General features: G+C 42.0%; 1 protein-coding gene across 1 annotated transcript in view; it reads right to left on the reverse strand.

Moving 5' to 3' along the window:
- Positions 1-18,232, reverse strand: part of ADAMTS17 (ADAM metallopeptidase with thrombospondin type 1 motif 17) — a 180,768-nt gene that overhangs the window by 49,718 nt on the left and 112,818 nt on the right. The window contains exons 15-17 of the mRNA XM_054388055.1: positions 9,552-9,672; positions 6,978-7,052; positions 1,859-1,939 (exon numbers count right to left, since the gene is read on the reverse strand). Of these exons, the coding sequence (XP_054244030.1) occupies positions 1,859-1,939; positions 6,978-7,052; positions 9,552-9,672 (277 nt within the window). The remainder of the gene's footprint in view (positions 1-1,858; positions 1,940-6,977; positions 7,053-9,551; positions 9,673-18,232) is intronic.

An 18,232-nucleotide genomic window follows, 5' to 3' on the forward strand; every position in this document is an offset into this window, starting at 1 on the left:
CAAGCGTTCCTTGAAAGAGAAAACCCTGGAAAGCTGAGCGAGATTCGCCTGGCTCAGGCCCATAAAGCAAAAAGCTAAAAGCATTCAGAAGCTTTAACACAGCTGGATTTTTATCTATCTTTATATGATGCACACAGGGCTAAGTCAAGCTTTCAAATATAAACAGACCTAATCTTCACCACCCAATGGGGCAATACCTGCTCTAGTCAAGGTTACATGGTCCTGATGAAGGGCAGTCGCTAGCTCCACGTAAGTCTCTCTGCTGCAGCTATCTGCCAAAGCCCAAGCCCCGGACAAGCATGCTGTGCAAATCCCACCAAGACAAACAAAAAGGCTGGCTTCCAGAAGGCAGAGTATTTGCAAAGCCCAAGGAAACACTGGCTCTCATTGTTCCACCAGTGCTTTGCTATGTCAAACATCTTATGTGTAGGCGTAACTCTCTTGCAGCAAGCTGGCTGCAGCATATAGTGACAATGCTAGCAGCAGTGATACGTGCTTCCTAGCGAGAAGTGGCACAGATGCCAATGCTTTTGACCAGAGGGCAGCCTTCTTTTCCCCCTGAATCTGCAATGGAAGACAGAGAACTAAAGCATCTTATCCAGTGATACTGGATACTGTCAACTTTGGTACTATCTCTAGACAGAAAACCAACATCACTAGACCTGAAATCCTGACACACTCACTATGTTTTTGGTGACATTCTATACCCCAGTACTGGATATTAATGTTTCCTTTTGGCTGTGGAGATGGAGGATTATAAGCAAAAGCCATGCAAATCAGAAACCAAGGGTCCTAGTCTGAGCTTTGCTATGACTGCACAGCTGTGAGCAAGTTGCAACACGTCAGTCCACCTGCCTGCAAATCAGAGAGCAACAAGCTTCCTAATCCTCTCAGAGTTCCAGCCTTAGGTTTGATGTATCTCTGGGACCAATTCCATTTTTCAAAATGCTTTTCTATCCTAAAACCTTGCAGTGTCTCTGCTCTAAGAAGCTCACTTTGAGAGAATCAGAGCATGCACAGGTGAAAACAGTGCTTATTACTTCCCAGGTTAAGGGACAACTGGAACACGCATCTATCCCAACCACTGCAAAAGTATCAGCATGTGGAAGGGCTGGAACACTGGTAGAGAAAGACCTCAAACATTGTCAGACTTTGCTCTACAACAACCTCACATACAAATCTAACCCATCACACATGTCTGAAACTGACTCCAACAGCAAACAGAGGAGAGGAAACCTGTTGCTCTCAAAAGGAAGGCAGAAGTAGAAATGAGAACAGGATTAAAATTGTTTGATGTGAAAAAATTGAGGCAAGTGGACTAGAGGCTGTGGCTAGCCTATCTCTGAGAGCAGGTTCAGGACTTGGGTAGAGCATTAAGTGAAAACTTGCTGGTGCAGGAAATTGCACAGACAACCTCATGGTCAGGTTACTGAGGGATATCAGCTGTTGTGTCTGGCCTCTGCTTCAGCCTGAGCTGGGTGCCCTCCTAATCTGTATCTCTGTCATTCCCTTCTCTAAATGCACTGTGCTATTTTCCACTGCCTCCCCAAGTGTTGTGTGCTCATGGCAGCTATGTTCAGCCCAGTGCCAAGTTCTGCTCAAAAACTCTTCTGTCTATATAAGAGTATTCTGTGGTCCTTTCAGGTTGCACAAGGGCCTGTAAACATCACATACTATCACATCAAGCAAACGTCATGAAACTAAGCCAGGAAAGCAGAGAGAGCCTGCAACAGGAATGAAATCAACAGTTACTTCCAACAACGAATGGGTCACCTTACAGGTCACTTAGAGAAGGTCATTCTAACAGAAAACAGAGCTGAGCTTTGAATCAAAACACCTTTTTCTTTTGTCTTTTTACCCAGAAAACTGTGAGCAGGTTTATCCTCAACCACTCTGATCCGCCGGGCACCTGCAGGGATCACAGCTGCTTCAATGTAACCTATGGCAATAAAAGAGCAGATGGATGAGAGCATGTCTGTTGGTGGGGGAGGAATTTCAGCTCACACCGACACAATGTCACAGCCACCCAGAGGCATCAACCATTCAGTATCTCACCACGAAAAGCACCAACTCCTGCCAAGGCTGGGGAATGGGTGGAAAACACTTCAAATGGGACCCCTACATTGGTTGCCAAGTTGCACTGCTATGACGTGTGGCTACAACTCACATTTCAGTCCAAGAGGAGGGAGGGAAACACACAGGTACTGCTTAACTGGGACTTGGGGCTTGTGCCTGAGCTTAGTTAGATTTGCTCCCTTCCAATCAGCCTGGTTCTCCTGCAGTACTGGCAGGGATGCACTAGGACTGTTCCTGACCTGATCCAAAGTCACTGTCAGGAGCAACACTGCAAAACACAGAACAGACATCTGGGATTTGAAATGAAGTTTCCAATGGGTGCTCCTGCTTCCCCCTCTGAGAAAAGCCTTGCTTGAGGCTGTGGCCAGTATCACGAAGAATTCACTTCCACAAACCAGCAGGAATTAGTGGGACAATTTTTTTTTTTTTGGGGGGGTGGGGAAGAGGATTGTTTTAATTTACACTGCAGCTTTATACAGACATTATGGTATATATAATGGTCAACAATTTCTCAAGGACCGACGGCACTGCCAAAGACTATTTGAGAGCATCTGATGTGGTGGGGAAGTTTTAACAGCACCTCATCATAATTTTATAGAATTCTCTTGGGTTTTGTCTTTCTGAAACTCTGCCTTTTCAAGCTTCCTTCAACAACCAATAATAAGACACAATTACACCACTTTTGACTAACAGACTAACACTAAGAATGATCAGGAGCTACAAGGAAATACAGCCTATTCCCCTACACCACAAACCCACGTAGAGTTATGGACTTGTCCATGGGGTGGAAGTGGTGCCATTTAAACTATAAAGCTAAGAACATCAGCGCCCAGTTCAAACGTCTGAGAGCCAGGCAGAGTTTTTCCACAGGCTTCACTGGACACTGAATCAGGACACTAATCTCACTATAAATGACACTAATCTCATCACAACCATGACTTGATTCCTTCTAATTGGCCACCCAGTTCACTTTGCAGTGTATAACTTGACACCTCTTCTAGGTTATTGCTCTCTTGGTTCTTTTAGATGTTAAGCAGCTTACCCTGAATGTTTAGAGACCAGTGCAGCTTAATGGCCAAGTTTCTGCTGTGCTGATATGGGGTCCTCAAAGAGGATGCTGACAGCCTCATGCATCTCAGGACTAAGTGACTCCCTCACCACTATGACATGGTGTGACACAGACAAGGAGTTTTGGTCCCAGACCATAGATTCATTTCTACCAGCAGTGCCCAGCCCCTTTGCTGTGCTAGAAATAAGGCTTGAGCTGTTGGGTTTCATGAGGTGCATTGAGTAGACAGTCTGATTTGGGTCAGACACAGTCCCTCTTTCTGTAATCATTGTACCTGAATGACATTTTCCATTTAAACCCTTCAGCTCAGCTCTTTTTGCACTTATTTCTCCTTCCTTACTTAGGATATCTCAGAAACAGTCCGTCAGGCCTTGCAGGAAAACCAGTAAGAGGGACAGAGAAGCTGCAGACCATGGCTGTTGACAGAAGCCACAGCTATTATTGGAGTGGGTTTCACTGGGAAAAATCATTACTCCCAGGATCAACTTTTTTAGGGCAATACTAAAATCTGTTATGAAATCAAAGCAAACAGATGTTGCATTTTATTCTAGACATTGGCAGGAGTTGTTTTTTCATAAGCTAAGATACCAAATTAAAGTCAAACCATAGTGTTTCAGAAGTCACACATCCTCACTGCACCCCATGCATCTGCATATAAACCAAACTTACAGTTGCCACCAAACAGGAATACACAGCAAAGGTGTGGTTAATGACATCCATCATGGGAAACAGGCCCTATGACACACCTGAACACCCCTGTTAGGAAGCCAGTTTGGAACATGCCCAAGTAATAGAGGTAATTTAATGTACCTACTGGGGGACTATTTACTTATTTATGTACTTATTAAATCACATGCCAGACACAAATGGCCAGAGCTAAATCATGCAGAGGGTGTGGTTCAGAGTTCCACTGAGGTTACTGGAAAGTCAGTCACCAACTTCAGTGAACTCTGAATCCATCCTCTGACCTAGCAGCAGCTAGGAGTGTACCACACTGCTTGAGAGGTGAGCGAGCCGTGAAGCTGTGCTGGAGGTACAGCTAGTGCCATAAATACACTCTCATTTCATCACTGTGCCATGAGAGAAACACCACGTGGAAAAGTTGACTTTTATATTACTTTTTACAATAGTAAATAGTGGAGTGTAAGCTATTAATAGCATATTAGTTCTGGAGACTGTTTAGTTTGGTCTTACACCAGGTTTTTCTCCTCATGTAATTTCTAATCCTGATTGATGGCTTTAGGGGTTGTATTCACAGCTCCTGAATAAGAAGAAACATACTGTGCGAACTCTCTGAGATCATGTGGCACAAACCCAACTGCTGACCTTTGCTCTTCTGTTAGTGAACTGGGAAACACCTTGCAGCGGTATGGGCCTGGCCTGTTCTTTCAGAGATGAAGCAGAATTCTTGGACATGTCCCACTGGGAGCATCTTGACACTCACTCCTTAATTCCTGAAATATTGTGTGAGCTAGTGGTCAGGTCCTACTGCAAACATACTACATGACATTCGTGCAGATCTGCCATGGGTACAAACTCAGATAACTACCAGCACTCCAGTTTGGCCAAACTGTAACTGCAGATTGCCAGAAAGATTATCAAGTGTCAGCTAGTAAGAAAAAGTCTCTGAGTTGGCCCTGAGTCAAGGGGTCTCAAAGATGTTAGGCCTTAGGATAATTGTCTGCAATGCAGGGGTTTGCAAGGCTGGACTTAAAGTTCTGCTATAAATGAGGAACTGGCTAGAGACTGATGAGATCTGGTACCTATCAGGCAGTATTTCTAGTAATTTCACCCATAAATCAGCCTGTTAAGATGAAGCTTTGAAAGTACAACAGGAGAACTTCATTATTTGATAATTTATAGTGCTGTATGCAGTGTACTCCACCTTGGGAACAGTTACTTTGGCATGCACCAATCTTTCTGGATAATCTGCATTACATCAGTGCCTCAGGAATGCAAGACTCTGATTGAAGCAAATCCTAGATACAAATTATATGGTGTAACTCCTATTAGAAGAGACACCAGAACAAAGAGGTGGCTTTGTCATCAAGGAGATAAATAAGTGAATAGTGGCTACTGTATCTTCGTTTAAATGCTGGAGAGATTTGCAAGAGGAAAGCAGCTCACATAGGAAAATCCATTATTAGCCATTGTTATTCCCAGAAAGGACAGAAAGTTTAGTGAGGGCTTCAGAATGTCACTGGTCTACTGTAAAATTGTTCTCCTGATTCACATTGCAGTGAAAGATGGACTCTGGGGTAAAGGAAATACCTATCCCATGGCTAAAAGTACTGATCTCTGAGCACTCTATCTTCATGTCTTATCCCTGCACACATATGAAAATAAGGTGTGAGAAAGTCAACAGTGCCATTACCAAACTTCCAAAAAGTGCTTTGAACAAATATCTCATTGTAGAAGCCAAGGAAACCAGACTGCCCTGCCTACTTGCTGGTCATGGCCAGCACAGCTTCTGTAGTATTTTAGGGAAAAGAACCAGCTGGACATCTCAGTTTCCATGACCCTTTCCAACTTGCATCTTTTGTTGAGTGCTAGTTGTTGCAGTGGAGTGGAAATGTGTCCATTTTCTGAATAGTTGTGCTGATTCTCACTTGCTATTAGCTTGAGAGAAATTCCTCCAGCAGCACCTGTGCTCTTCCAGCCATGGGATAGCTCATTTGTAAGAAAATCATTTCACCAGAGAGCCATGGATAGATTTCAAAGTCTCCTACTATTGCCATGAAGTTGGTTGCCACTATTTCTAACCTGTGTATTCTGCTTTAGCCCTTAAAAGACATCCCAGAGTTAGCCCTAGTGCTCTATTTTCTCATCATTTAGATGTACATCCTATAGAGAAAAAGTGAGTTTCTTGTGTTGGCTAAAGATGCTCCTAACCAGCACCATGAGACTGCTGTTCAAATATCCCTTCTTTCTCTTAAATATGTGCTGGACAAGCAGCATACACAATAAATAGTCTTTTCACCAGCCTAGTAAAGATATACTTTTCATTTCCCAAAACAGTATTTATAAAACTACCTGTGGTCCATCTTTTGGATCACAAGGAAAGGGCAGCAATGAAAATCTTGGTATGTCTGAGAAAAATCGAGAGATGGATGCAGGTCGCATTCACAGTGCAGGTCTCTGAGCATGACAGGCACAGCCTTGGAGCGTGGACAGAAGTCAGCTAGTCAGCAGATATGAGACAAGGAGACTTTTATGTCTAGGTCCTCTGTATGGTGGCAGGGAGACAGAGAGGAACTTCAGAACAAGTCTGTGTTGGTCTCTGAAAAATGATTTTGTAGAAATAGGTACAAGGCATGCTGCCAGTCAAAAGAAAACCTCAGTCTAAACAGTGCATTCAGCTGGCCTACTGAAGACAGCCAGCTGCACACAAGAGTATGTGATGCTTGGCATCACAAATAAAGGCTTTTGACCTCCTGCCCGAAAGAGAAATGGAATCCATTTCAGCTGGATCACAGGTGGTAAGATCCGAACTGCTAGACCTCCTATGAGACACTTTGGATGCTCCACCATCATGCTCCATTGGAGTGGCAGAACCTCATCTGTGACATTAAGGCTGGAAAAAAAATCGAAATTCTTTTTACTTGGGTAATGAAAATTTGGCTTTCTTTCATGTAGATAGGTTTTCTAAAAGGAAAAGATCTGTACTTAATATCTGTGACAACACAAGCTAAATAGTAAAAGCACTTGAAGTTTATCCATGGCTTTTGATACCAATCTCCCCATCTAATTCAACCAAAAGAAGACAAAGAACCAACACCAAAGGATGTCACCAACACCCACTAACATTGCAAACACCATTCAAGTATCTTACATGAGAAACACTTGGGAACAGCCTTTGCCTTTGCCATCACACATGTGGAAACCTTCTTACAATGACTATTGGTTACTGAGAAACAGAAAGGAGTTGGCATGGATTTAGTTCAGTCAATAGGGCTTGACAACACAAAATTTGTAATCACAGGACATGTAGGGACCAATCCCGCAGCCAGCAGAGTCCCACGTGCAGAGCAGCTGAGGATCTGGCCCGAAGGTTGCAGCTGCAATTCCCCTAACAGATACCACTCCAAAACAATCAGTGTCTTGATGTTTGAAGTCTGTTCTCTTCTGAAATAATAAATCAGCAGATTTGACTCAGTGTGTTGGCCTTGACTTGGACTGCAGCAAGTTTGTGGGGATTTCCCACTGACCTGTGTGATCCTTTCCACACCCAAAGTGTAAATCTGGTACTTTAGTCATAGTGTAGCTTCCGTTGCACCAACTTTTGTCAGAGTTTTGTACATATTTGCTCATATGCTAATTTAAAGAAAAAAGGCCAATTTTTTTCTTGAATAACCTCATGTTCACTTGTGGTATCTCAGATCCAAACCTGGGGCTTTGCCTAATGCATGAGATTCAGGAAGTCTCCCTGAAGGCCTGACCCTGCAAACAGCAATGTATTGATAGAAATTGATGGGAGTAATGCACAGTGCAAAAAATGTTTGAAGAATTAGGGCTGGAAATAAAAAGTGAAGCCAAGAAACCTATTTTCAGTGTCTAAGGACATTGAAAGAAATCTGAAAGCAGGAAAATATGACTAGTGAACAATTAAAAGAGTGTAATTATTCTTTCAATTTCAGTAGGCTAGCATGTGCATTGTAAGAGGGTAATTCCAAAAAAGATAAAGCAGATAAAGCAGATTTTCAGCCTATAAAATGGTTTGGCATATTGTGGATGTCTCCTTTAAAAACTATTCCCACATAAAATCTAATTCCTTCAAAATTAAGAAAAAATCTACTAAATATTTATGAAATTATAATTGTAAAAAAATTATCCCAGAGATTATATGAGATGGATAAAGGTGTAGACATTGCATTGAGAAAGCAACATTTTGTCAGGTTTGTGCTTCTGAGATGATCAGCAAATAAGGATCAATAAATGCTTTAACACAGACCATCATTCAGTCAGCCATCTCTCCTTACTAAGTTAGAGGGTGCTGGGGGTGAAAGCCTCCTGTAGTGTCCTGGCAGCCAGACAACCAGTTCAGGCTGGAACTGTTCTATTCCTATAGTCTTGTAAAATTACCACCCTCAAGCAGTCTGTCTAGCTGGAAACGGGTGCAATCTCCTGGCAGTGACCCAGAATGTTCTTATTTATCTGCACAAGATGTTTTGTGGTCTCACTGGAAATGATAAAAGATGATTACTCCTCAGGAGCAATTAAGAAGTTCACAAACAGCTATAAAATCCCCTACAGAAATGGAGCATGTTTTTTTTCTAGTGGGAATGAGAGCCTTTTCCCATTGTTTGTATCAAATGTAAATGCCTTGACATATGTAGGTGGAAAATACCTGGGACAAAAGAGTCAAAGGTAATAATGCAGGAAATACTCAGCAGATTGGCCTAGCAATGCAACAGCACAAATGTACTCCAGAAAGATGTGGTGCAGGTGGAAAATCCTACAGATCACAGCTGGCTCCACAGATGAGGAGGAGAGTGTAGAGGAAGAGGTCAATGAGCAAAGTCAGAACCTCAGGCTGAGACCTTGATGAAAGAAAGCTGCTCAGTGCTAGGGCTGCTTTAGTAACTACAGAGAATGGAAGTGTGTGTGTAAAGGGAATTGTTGTGTGCCTTGCTGAACTCAGTTCTGGAGCAGCACCTGTTGAACTTAGTTCTCCATACAGAAATGGCAGTTCACTGAATGTAAAATATTTTTTGCTGGGCAATTCCTTCCTCTTGAAGCAACTTGCAAATCCTCAATCTGGCTTTCCATCCCCTTGCCAGATTAGGATGTGTGATAAGAGGTTTCTCAGAAGTGCAACATGGAAACTCTGGAACAAAGACTAATTTGGACATCAAGCTGTATGTACGTCTGTGTTTAACAAGAGAGGGGAAGTCTTGACTCTGACTGGATACTGGATCCATACTGGATACTGTTGCTGGCAGGGAGTCAGTAAGAATATTCAGAGGGGAGTTCTCTTTCATCTAGCTGAGATATCCTGATTATAACATGCATCATCTGCAACATGCAACATGCATCATTCTGAGCTCTCAAAGAGCTCAAAGGTGGTGGTGCTGAAATCAGACTTCCCTCCAACTGGAAAAACTACTGTGATTTTATCTCTTATTTAAAATCACCAGCATTGGTAGCATTCAAAATGAGAAACACAACTTCATTCTGAATTTCAGACAGAGGCAATGGCTGGTATCTGGGCTACTGAGTAAGCAGCAGATAGGATATCACATTTGAATGGAGTTGGTTTTTGTTTGGTTGGGGTTTTTTTGTTTGTTTGTTTACTAGAGTAATTCAAACTATTCAAGAAGAAGAGCTATTACTACGACTCTTTAACTCTCCTCAAGCAGTTAGGAGAACCTCTGCTCTACTAAAACAGTTGCAGAGGGTTACTCACCCATCCCTTTGGTGTGGTTGAAGTCTCCTTTCACCACTTTACAGGTTTTGCCATCACCACTGCAGATTCCACAGCGATCCTCTTTGGCAGCTGAGCCAATGATTCCATCGCAGCCAATTTTCTAATGACAACAACCAAAGGTCCCCATTATTCTGTTTGCAAGGTTAAAGTATCTCTAAACATTGAGATTAGGACTAAGACAGACACCTGACTGAAAACCTGAATGAGCAGAGAACACTTGTGAATCAGGGGAGTAGTCATCTGGAACCACATTGAGTTGGTTATTCAGCAACCCCTTTCTCTAGCATTAGAAGCATGAACTTTGACTCAGAAGATTTGACTGAAGAGAGTCTCACAAACACTAGTTATGCCAGATACCATCATAGATTTCATACTAAATTCCTTCAAACACAACAGATTAAAACAACGTTTCGTGTTTGTATAGCAATTTCCATCTGAGGAGCTTAAATACATCCCAGAGGAACAGACCACTACTATGAGAGCTTAGATTTGAGAAAAATGTGGTCTCCTGAAATGAAAATTAAGCCAAGTAACCAGAATCCTGGTCATAGCCCTTCACCACACAAATATTCAGAGTGCTGTTACAAATTCCAGCGTGCTGCTCAGTGAATGAGCTCTGCTATGGACTGGGGCCTGAATGAGGAGTTCAACACTGAGTTCTAATCAGACTTTTGCAATACCTGAAAAAAGACCTGAATAATCAGATGGCTTGAGATACCTGCAATGCAGAAGCAATATAGTGGAAGCAGGTCCATGTTCACATCTGGCCAATCCATACTATAAGACCGCTTACACAATTATGAATTATTCCATATGCTTGCACTGTATCAAGCTTAGATATTCAATTGTAAAAAAAAAAAATCCAAAACCAAACCAACAATTTCACCTAGAACTCCATTTTAAATGGTATTTGAAAGTTTTCTATACCTACCTAAACTTTTTTTCCAATAAACCCCTGCAGCTTTGCTTCCACAGACTGGTATTCCTAGACTAGTCACAGTATTCTCCCTGTAGCTACAGAGATTGCCATGCCAAACCATTTACAGGTTATGGTGCTGAACACTGCACATTTGCAGATCTTGAGGCTGATAATATTTATTGTCATTACTCTCAGTATGCTGTTTTCCGTCCACATAAGACCCTCAAAATAATCAGGAATTCAATCTTAAAATACAAATATCTACTGAAATAAGAGTTGACATTATTCACCTTATTAGCAGGGATTCTACTATTAAAAATAAGTCAAAGACTTATTCTCAGAAGATAAACAATTTCTTGCCAAATGAGTTAGCAGGGCTGTCACTAATAATACAGATTTGAATAAGGCTGTTGGGTCTCTCCCTTCCTTGACTTCTTATAATAAAGCCAGAGGAAAGTTGGAGACATATCTTAAGGAGCAATCAAAACAGCAAACCTTTTGAAAAATGGGGTAAGCAGGGAAATATTGAGAGAACTTGGGCTGTTTATCTGAGACTGCCTGCGTGTAAGCAGTGCAATTTGGACCTCTTCAAATGTTTCCCTTCTTTTCAGAAGACACTGGCCACTGCCTGAGTCCAGATGTATCACAGAGATCAAAGACTGCCAGGGCTCAGACGTGTTCTGCTGCAGCACTTGTCTGCTTAAATCATTAGAGACAGACACATGGTGAGAAAGGATGATCATCCTACACATGTTGGGGGGGGAACGCTGCTCATTAACTACAACAGCGTGTAAGTTGGTAGATAAGAAGGACAGGAAAAAAAACCTGTGTACATGGGAGTTAAAGGAAGCTAAGAGGATGACCACGGAGTTTCTGGCAGTTGCAATTCTCAAGTCTAAACTTCACACCCATGTCCAACAAATAATTTTGGGATACTGAATGTGATTCTGCCCCCAAAACAGAAGGATGTCCCAGCATTTCTCCTTCCAGCAAAATAAGTATGATTTATAATGGGGCTGCTGAAAGGCAGCTGGAAATATATGCCTACCTGCCACCCCGCTGAGATACTGGAAAGTCTGCATTTAATTTAAGACTGCAGTGCTATCTTTTATTGTACTGCATTGTTATTAGCATGATGTGAACACACATTCCCCACATAAAGGGAATGAGTGTTGAACCACACTTATTCTCAGGGCTACATGAGGAGTCTGTAGGATGATAATGGAGGCAGGCAAAGAACGGGGAGTTAGCAATAACATGCTTTGCATTTATACTGGTGCTTCCCAGATCATGCAAACCAGTGCAAGCCAGTGAAGCCTCTGAAAGAGTAAGTCCTGCCTCTTCTGACACTAGGGTTCAAGATGTGATTTCCTCACACATTTACTAGGTCACTGACACACTTTGACATAAGACTCTCTCTGAGGAAATGGAAAGAGCACCCACTGAATCCACAATATACCTCCTAAAGCTTTTTGTTGGTTTTTACCTTTCATCTTCATCATAACTCCCTGTGAGTGAAAGAAATTGGAATGGTCGTGAAAGAAACTGGAGTGGTCATGAAAGAAATGGGAGTGGTCCTTGCAGCCTCCTCTTCAATGGCACCATCCCTCCCATCCACAGGGCAGATTTTCCCTTCAATCCAGAGCTTGACAATTAAAGCCCTCAGCAGATTTGGGCCAGGCTTCTTGCAAAATGAAATCTTTAGGAGAATAAAATAGCTTTCATTCTTGGCTTCAAGAAAAAAAGAAAGGTGTGTTCTTGTTACTACTTTCTATGGGGGAAAAATACCTTGGAAGCACTTTGTTCTTGTCTACATGAAGATTAGAGCCTATTTCCCCTCCTCAGGCGTTCCAATCGTTTCCAAAGTAGAGGTGTATTTAACAACAGTACACAATAAACCAGCTTTGGTTAAGATTTGACAATGGATTCCACAAGCTGCAAAGTCACTCAGACCATCTGAAAACTACCCACATTGAAAATACTGCCACTCTTAAAACAACTGCAAAGTGAAAGAGACAGGGCTGGAAGGGTGAGGAAGCAAAACACAATGAACATCAGAACAAGGGTAAATGTCCTCAAGCAGTACCAGGGGAGATTTAGATGGGACATTAGGAACAATTTCTGGGGTTGTCAAGCCCTGGGACAGGCTGTCCAGGGCAGTGGTGGAGGGATGTAAAAGCCATGCTGAGGCACATGCCACAGCACGGCAGTGCTGGGTTAATGGTTGGACTTGATGATATTAAAGGTTTTTTCCAACCAAAGCCATTCTATGATTGTGGGACTGTTAATTGAAAGATATGTCCAACTTTCTCCAAGGTGAGAAAGCCCTTTAGATTCCAGCACTGGGGGCAGAGGTCTATCTATGCCTGGGCCCCATCAGACCAGGTGGAAGATCTGTTGGGTCTGCACATCATCAGTTTCTCACTGACATCTCACTGCATGTATTATACCGTCAAGTGTTAAAACAGATAGACCTGTCTTCAACCTGCAGAAAGCTTTTCAAAAAGTGATGCCTTAGTTAACTGCCTGCAAAGGGAGCAAGTTTTGCTGCTCAGAAGTCGAGTTTCCATAGTGCAAAAACAATCCCTTAAATCCCAAGCAGTTCCAGGGAGTTATCCGATCTTTACCATCTTGATTTGTGCTGCTTCTTCCTCAGCCCAGCATAACCACCAAAGTAAGGGATATTTTTTTTTTTAATTAAGAAGCAGAAAGGATGAAATGGGAAGCTTTACATTCTGAAGTAAGACCTTGTAAATAACGTTCTGTATGATTTCTGACCCAAGAGTCATCCTGCAGGTGAGCAGACTGAGTCCATGCACCAGTCCATCCAGCAATAGCAGGATACTTTCAGTTCCATCAATACTGAATGGACTGGTGAGCAGGGAAGCAGTTTTGTATTCTTACCAAGATGGTCCATTAAGGAGTGAGCAGAGCATTTGAAGCTCTCTGTGTTCAGAAGGAAGAATAGAATATAAAAAGCCAGTCCGGTGTAACCACCATCTGTGTAGTATTCTGTGGGAGCACTTGCCACTGTCAGCCCTTGGTCTCTTGTAGCTTTCCTGTACCATCCAACATGGCCTTGGACAGTGATATCCATAACTTAGGTAAAGGGACTAATGTTGACACCACCCAGGAATTCCACCTCCTGCTTGTAGTAGCTGTTGAAAGCTTGAAGTACTGCTATTAACAGCATCAGTTGGGTCAAAAAGGCAGATATTAACCTAAACCAGTCCCTTGCCCATGTTAAAACATGGGACCACTGGCAAGAAACTTAAAAATAGTCTTTAGGGCTTCAAGTTCTCAGCATGGACAGTCACAGCTACAACCACAGGTTTCTTAATGATCTTCAGCCCAAGCAGTCCCCTACCCTGACACCATGTTTTGGAACTATCCATTGATCTTCAAATTGATGGATAACTGCACGTTTGCTGAGCTGAAGACCTACAATTCATTCTCTCTAAGCTGGTATGTCAGCTTATCCTTCCTTCCATCCCTCCCCCTTCTTCTCATTTTTATAATTAAACATCTGAAAATACAGCTTGTTGGGTGGTATTTCCAGCTTCAGTCATTGCTGGCTCCAGCATAGGAAACTTCTCTTCTTTTGAATACACATCATTTGGATTCTTCTGTGTGAACTGTTTTCTGTATTGCTTGGCTATTTTTTAATGATATTTTCATTTGTACTTTCAATGGCTTTGCAAGAGCTCAATTGATATAGCCTGCGTGAGTATGTTTTGCTACATAAACACAATTATTTTTGTTATATACACCCACTATGTGCAAGAAATGACATTGTAGGCTCACAAAACTGTAATGCTTCCCATATGCTGTACTAACTAGCTGTCTCAATGGATCAAATATAAATATTGATGCAAGATGTACCATTTTACAAATCAACCATGCACAGAGCATGCTGGTTATGACAGATTCATCTATGCTCCATTTTTTTGTCCATAATATCCAGTGTCCACTGATACCTCCAGGGACAGACCACATGAAACAAGGAAACAAGAATGTACATATGTGAGTAACTGACATCCAGATCTGAGGGGTATGAGAATTCTTCTTTCTTTGTTTTTAACATGACTCCTCCTGACTGGAGGATTATGGGTGTCTGTCAGGATTTGCACAGGAGGGTGAGCCTAGCTGCCTAACCGAGCAGTTCATCTGTAAGTTACTTCTATTTCTGTTCCACACAAATTTTGTGTGATGGATTCAAGTCTGTGTAGAAGTTAGGTCAGCAAACATCCTCCTGACATTTCCTAAGTCTTCAGATTTTATCTGAATGAGATCAGTTCTGCTGAAACAGGATATATGCTCTGCCTACTGTACTTTGCATTACCTTATCTGTGTTGGACACAATCACCTACCTACTGACTTTTTGTTTAGATCCCTTAGCAGTTCATGGGGATGCTAGATAAAATTATTTCTGATGACCACTTTTTCACATATAGAGGTTGAAATTTTTGTATCAAACCCCTGTATTCTGGCAGCAGAGCAGGCTATATGAGTGAACATGCAAATAATACAAAGCCCTTTCCCATCCCAGGAATTCCCTTGCTTCTGTTCTTTGGTTGCTTTCGTAGCTACCCCTTTCTCATCCTTCCAAACCAGCTTCACCTGAATTGACACCTCTGACCCAATTCCACTCTGCCTCTACCTTGGTTTGTACAGATGCCAGCAGGTTGCAGTCACCAGAGCATTTTGTATCAAGTGCCTGTTCTTTAAAAGAGACATTTATCATATCAGTTCTGGGTCTGAAAATAATGCACATTTAGCAGTATATGATCTGTCTGTAGCCTCCCTTTTAGCCAGTTCTTGGTTTCTTGAAGTCACAAGTGAAATCTAAAACTCCAAAGTAGATATCACAATGAATTGTCTATTGTATGCTCTCCACAGGTTAACGTAGAAGAAAAAGAGAGGGAAACAACATGGTGTGTTTTTTTTTTCTTATCCCACTGTTAAGTATACCAAAAAAAGTAGTAAGGTATCAACAAAGTCTTGGGTTTTGTTGCTATCACTTACTCACCAAAAGCCTTGAAACTGAAAAAAAAGGCAAGTATACAACAGGTTTCTATAGTTCAAACTGTCCTTCTGGATTTTGTGAACATACACTAACTAATTTATCAACGTATGGTACTAAGCCACGCTGTACAGAGATAAGCTACCCAGTCTGGAACATCCTGTACCACAGTTTGTAAAGCAGACATATGAATAATATGTGGAAAATCCTCAAGTGAGGAGGCAAAGCCAGAAATGCATCAATCAAAGGCAGAAAGTGGGTACTGAGTACATAGAAAACTGTTTGTCAGCAACAGGTCCAGCAGATAACTACAGTTCCTTGTCTGCCACCTGCAGCCCTCTCCTGGCACTCTGCTTATCCAACTGGCAAAAACTGGTTTTGAAGTTGTGTCCATTTTTGAGTTTGGGTTCCACTTTTCATACTGCAACAACTGCTTTTGGAAGACACTGCCCTGTGCCAGGGCAGCCCAATGTGCAGCTTGTCATCATTGACTATACTGTGGGTTCAACAGCAAGTTAAAAGTAGACGTGACATGTCAGAACATTCATGAGAAAACTGTGGGTAGGGCCAAAACATCTTCACCTCTTAAACTGTCAAATCACAACAAAGACTGTCCTTCATTTCTAGGCCAGTATTTTTTCAAAGAGACCTTAAATTACATCCTGCAGTACAATCCGTAGTCCCCACTGTAAAGTTCTCCTGCTATCATGAGTCTCAGACTAACCCTCCTTTGAGAAGGGGCAGCACAAGGGCATGTGCATCCTAGCAGTCAGCTGAGCAGCTTATCTTCTCCCCACACTGCTGCTGTGTGACATCTGAAAGTTTTTTAGCCCTACTTCTGACAGTAGTTTTTATTAATACCAGCAGTATAGGGTGAAGAACTGTAAGAGGTTAGAAAGTGCACAGCTTCCATGAATGTTGACTCATGAGAAATACACAGAACAGTCTTGAGGGAGAACAAAACCATCAGGGAACCCTCTCTCTTAAAGCTGCTTCTCATTTGAAGAGAAATAGCAGAAGATAAAAGTAATCTGAGCTGCAGCTGTGCTGCCCTACCCCATCTTCACCATGACTGCAATGTCCATGTTACAGAGAGTAAACTGTGGAAGCAGGCAGGGGAGAGAAGTTGCAAAGTGTATAGGAGCACTCACCCTTCTCTTCCTCAGATGCATCAGACTGCTCTTTTTTTCCAACCTGGTACAGATTTTCTGTCTCAGAAAAATCTCAGGAGAAAATAAATTCTCCTTGCTAGAAGACTTGAAGCAGCCTATATGCACATTGAACAAGACACCTAGTTTGCACAGAAGATGGTAAGGATAAGTCCATTTGTAGTTATTCTACAGTGTTTCTTCCAAAAGGCATAACTTTGTAACACTCTAATTTTTGAGACCAACTCCTGAAGCTCCTACAGAACTTTTATTTTGTCCTTATTCTGGCCATCTTCTGTCACTATCAAGAATGAAATGTTCAGCCTCAGAAACAACTCTACTAAACAAGGACATGAAGACCTATGATTTGTCTCAAAGACAAGAAGCCAGGTTACAAAACCTCCAGGTGACTTAGGAAATTCTGTTCTAAACTAAGGGCTGATTGGTGCTTCTATGCAAGACCAAAGTATTAACCAAGTTTACTGCCTCCAGCTGCCTCCAGGTGCAAGTGATAAATACAGGGTTGCTGGTGCTTATGATGATTTTGTTTCAGTAATAATGATACAGACACCAAAAGGCTTCATTCACATTGTTTAGATCACAGATCAGCTCACAGCTTTGAAATGATACTGTAGTAAGTTACCAACTGAAGGAAAACTCTTCTCACTTAGTGCCCAAATGCATTTACAATATTCTGAGGCTTCGGAAAATCTGCTCCTTGCTTCCCTTCTCAAAAAACCCCTCTCCTTTCAAGAACAGGTTCTTTTTTTCTTTTCCATGTTCATCTACATTCATTCATCATGCAATAATGATGCATGAATTTCATTTAGGAGCATCTCCTGATGAAGTGAAAAGAGCTATTACATCTCCTGGAGGAGATGTTCAGAGGCGATGGTTACTACTAATCTGTCTGTTACACTTGCAATGTGTCATTCTTGCCTTTGAGAGCCTGTAACTAGAAGGATTACACATGAAAATAAATAACAGTAATACCACCCTCTGATTTCAACACTTATTCCCTTCTCCAGGCCCCCTGCAATGCTTATTGCCAGGCTTTGTCTACACTGGATAAAGAAATAAGGAGAACAGTAAACAAATAAATATGCTGATTAAATTGGTTTAATAGACAGCTAGTTAGTCAAGTATTTGTGGCAAATGGGGTACACAGTTACATATGGCAATTCTCAGCACTAAACTGCATATAAGGCAGAAGAGTATTAGAAATGAGTTCCCAGGCTTTCAAATCTGCTCAGCTTGAATTGATAATTTTGCATTTTCTCTCAGCCAGATGCAATGGACTGAATGTTCTGCAGCTGTCATCACCTCACTGCGCAGTTAAAGGCAGTTGCCCCTGACTTAGAGTACAATTTGCTTTTCATGATGTACCTCCAAAGCTCTGTGCTCATAAAGGTTTTCCTTTGGAAGGGAGCTGGCTACTGCTCCTCACTGGAAGAAGAAAACATGCACTGCCATAATGCTTGATTCAGCATTTGTGGCTGATCTGAATGTTTGGAGCACTGAAGCCAGCCAGGCCACTGTAATGGTCAATGGCACACAGCTGGAGGTGCAC

This window comes from Indicator indicator, chromosome 16, assembly GCF_027791375.1.
Source record: "Indicator indicator isolate 239-I01 chromosome 16, UM_Iind_1.1, whole genome shotgun sequence".
Taxonomy (NCBI): Eukaryota; Metazoa; Chordata; class Aves; order Piciformes; family Indicatoridae; genus Indicator; species Indicator indicator.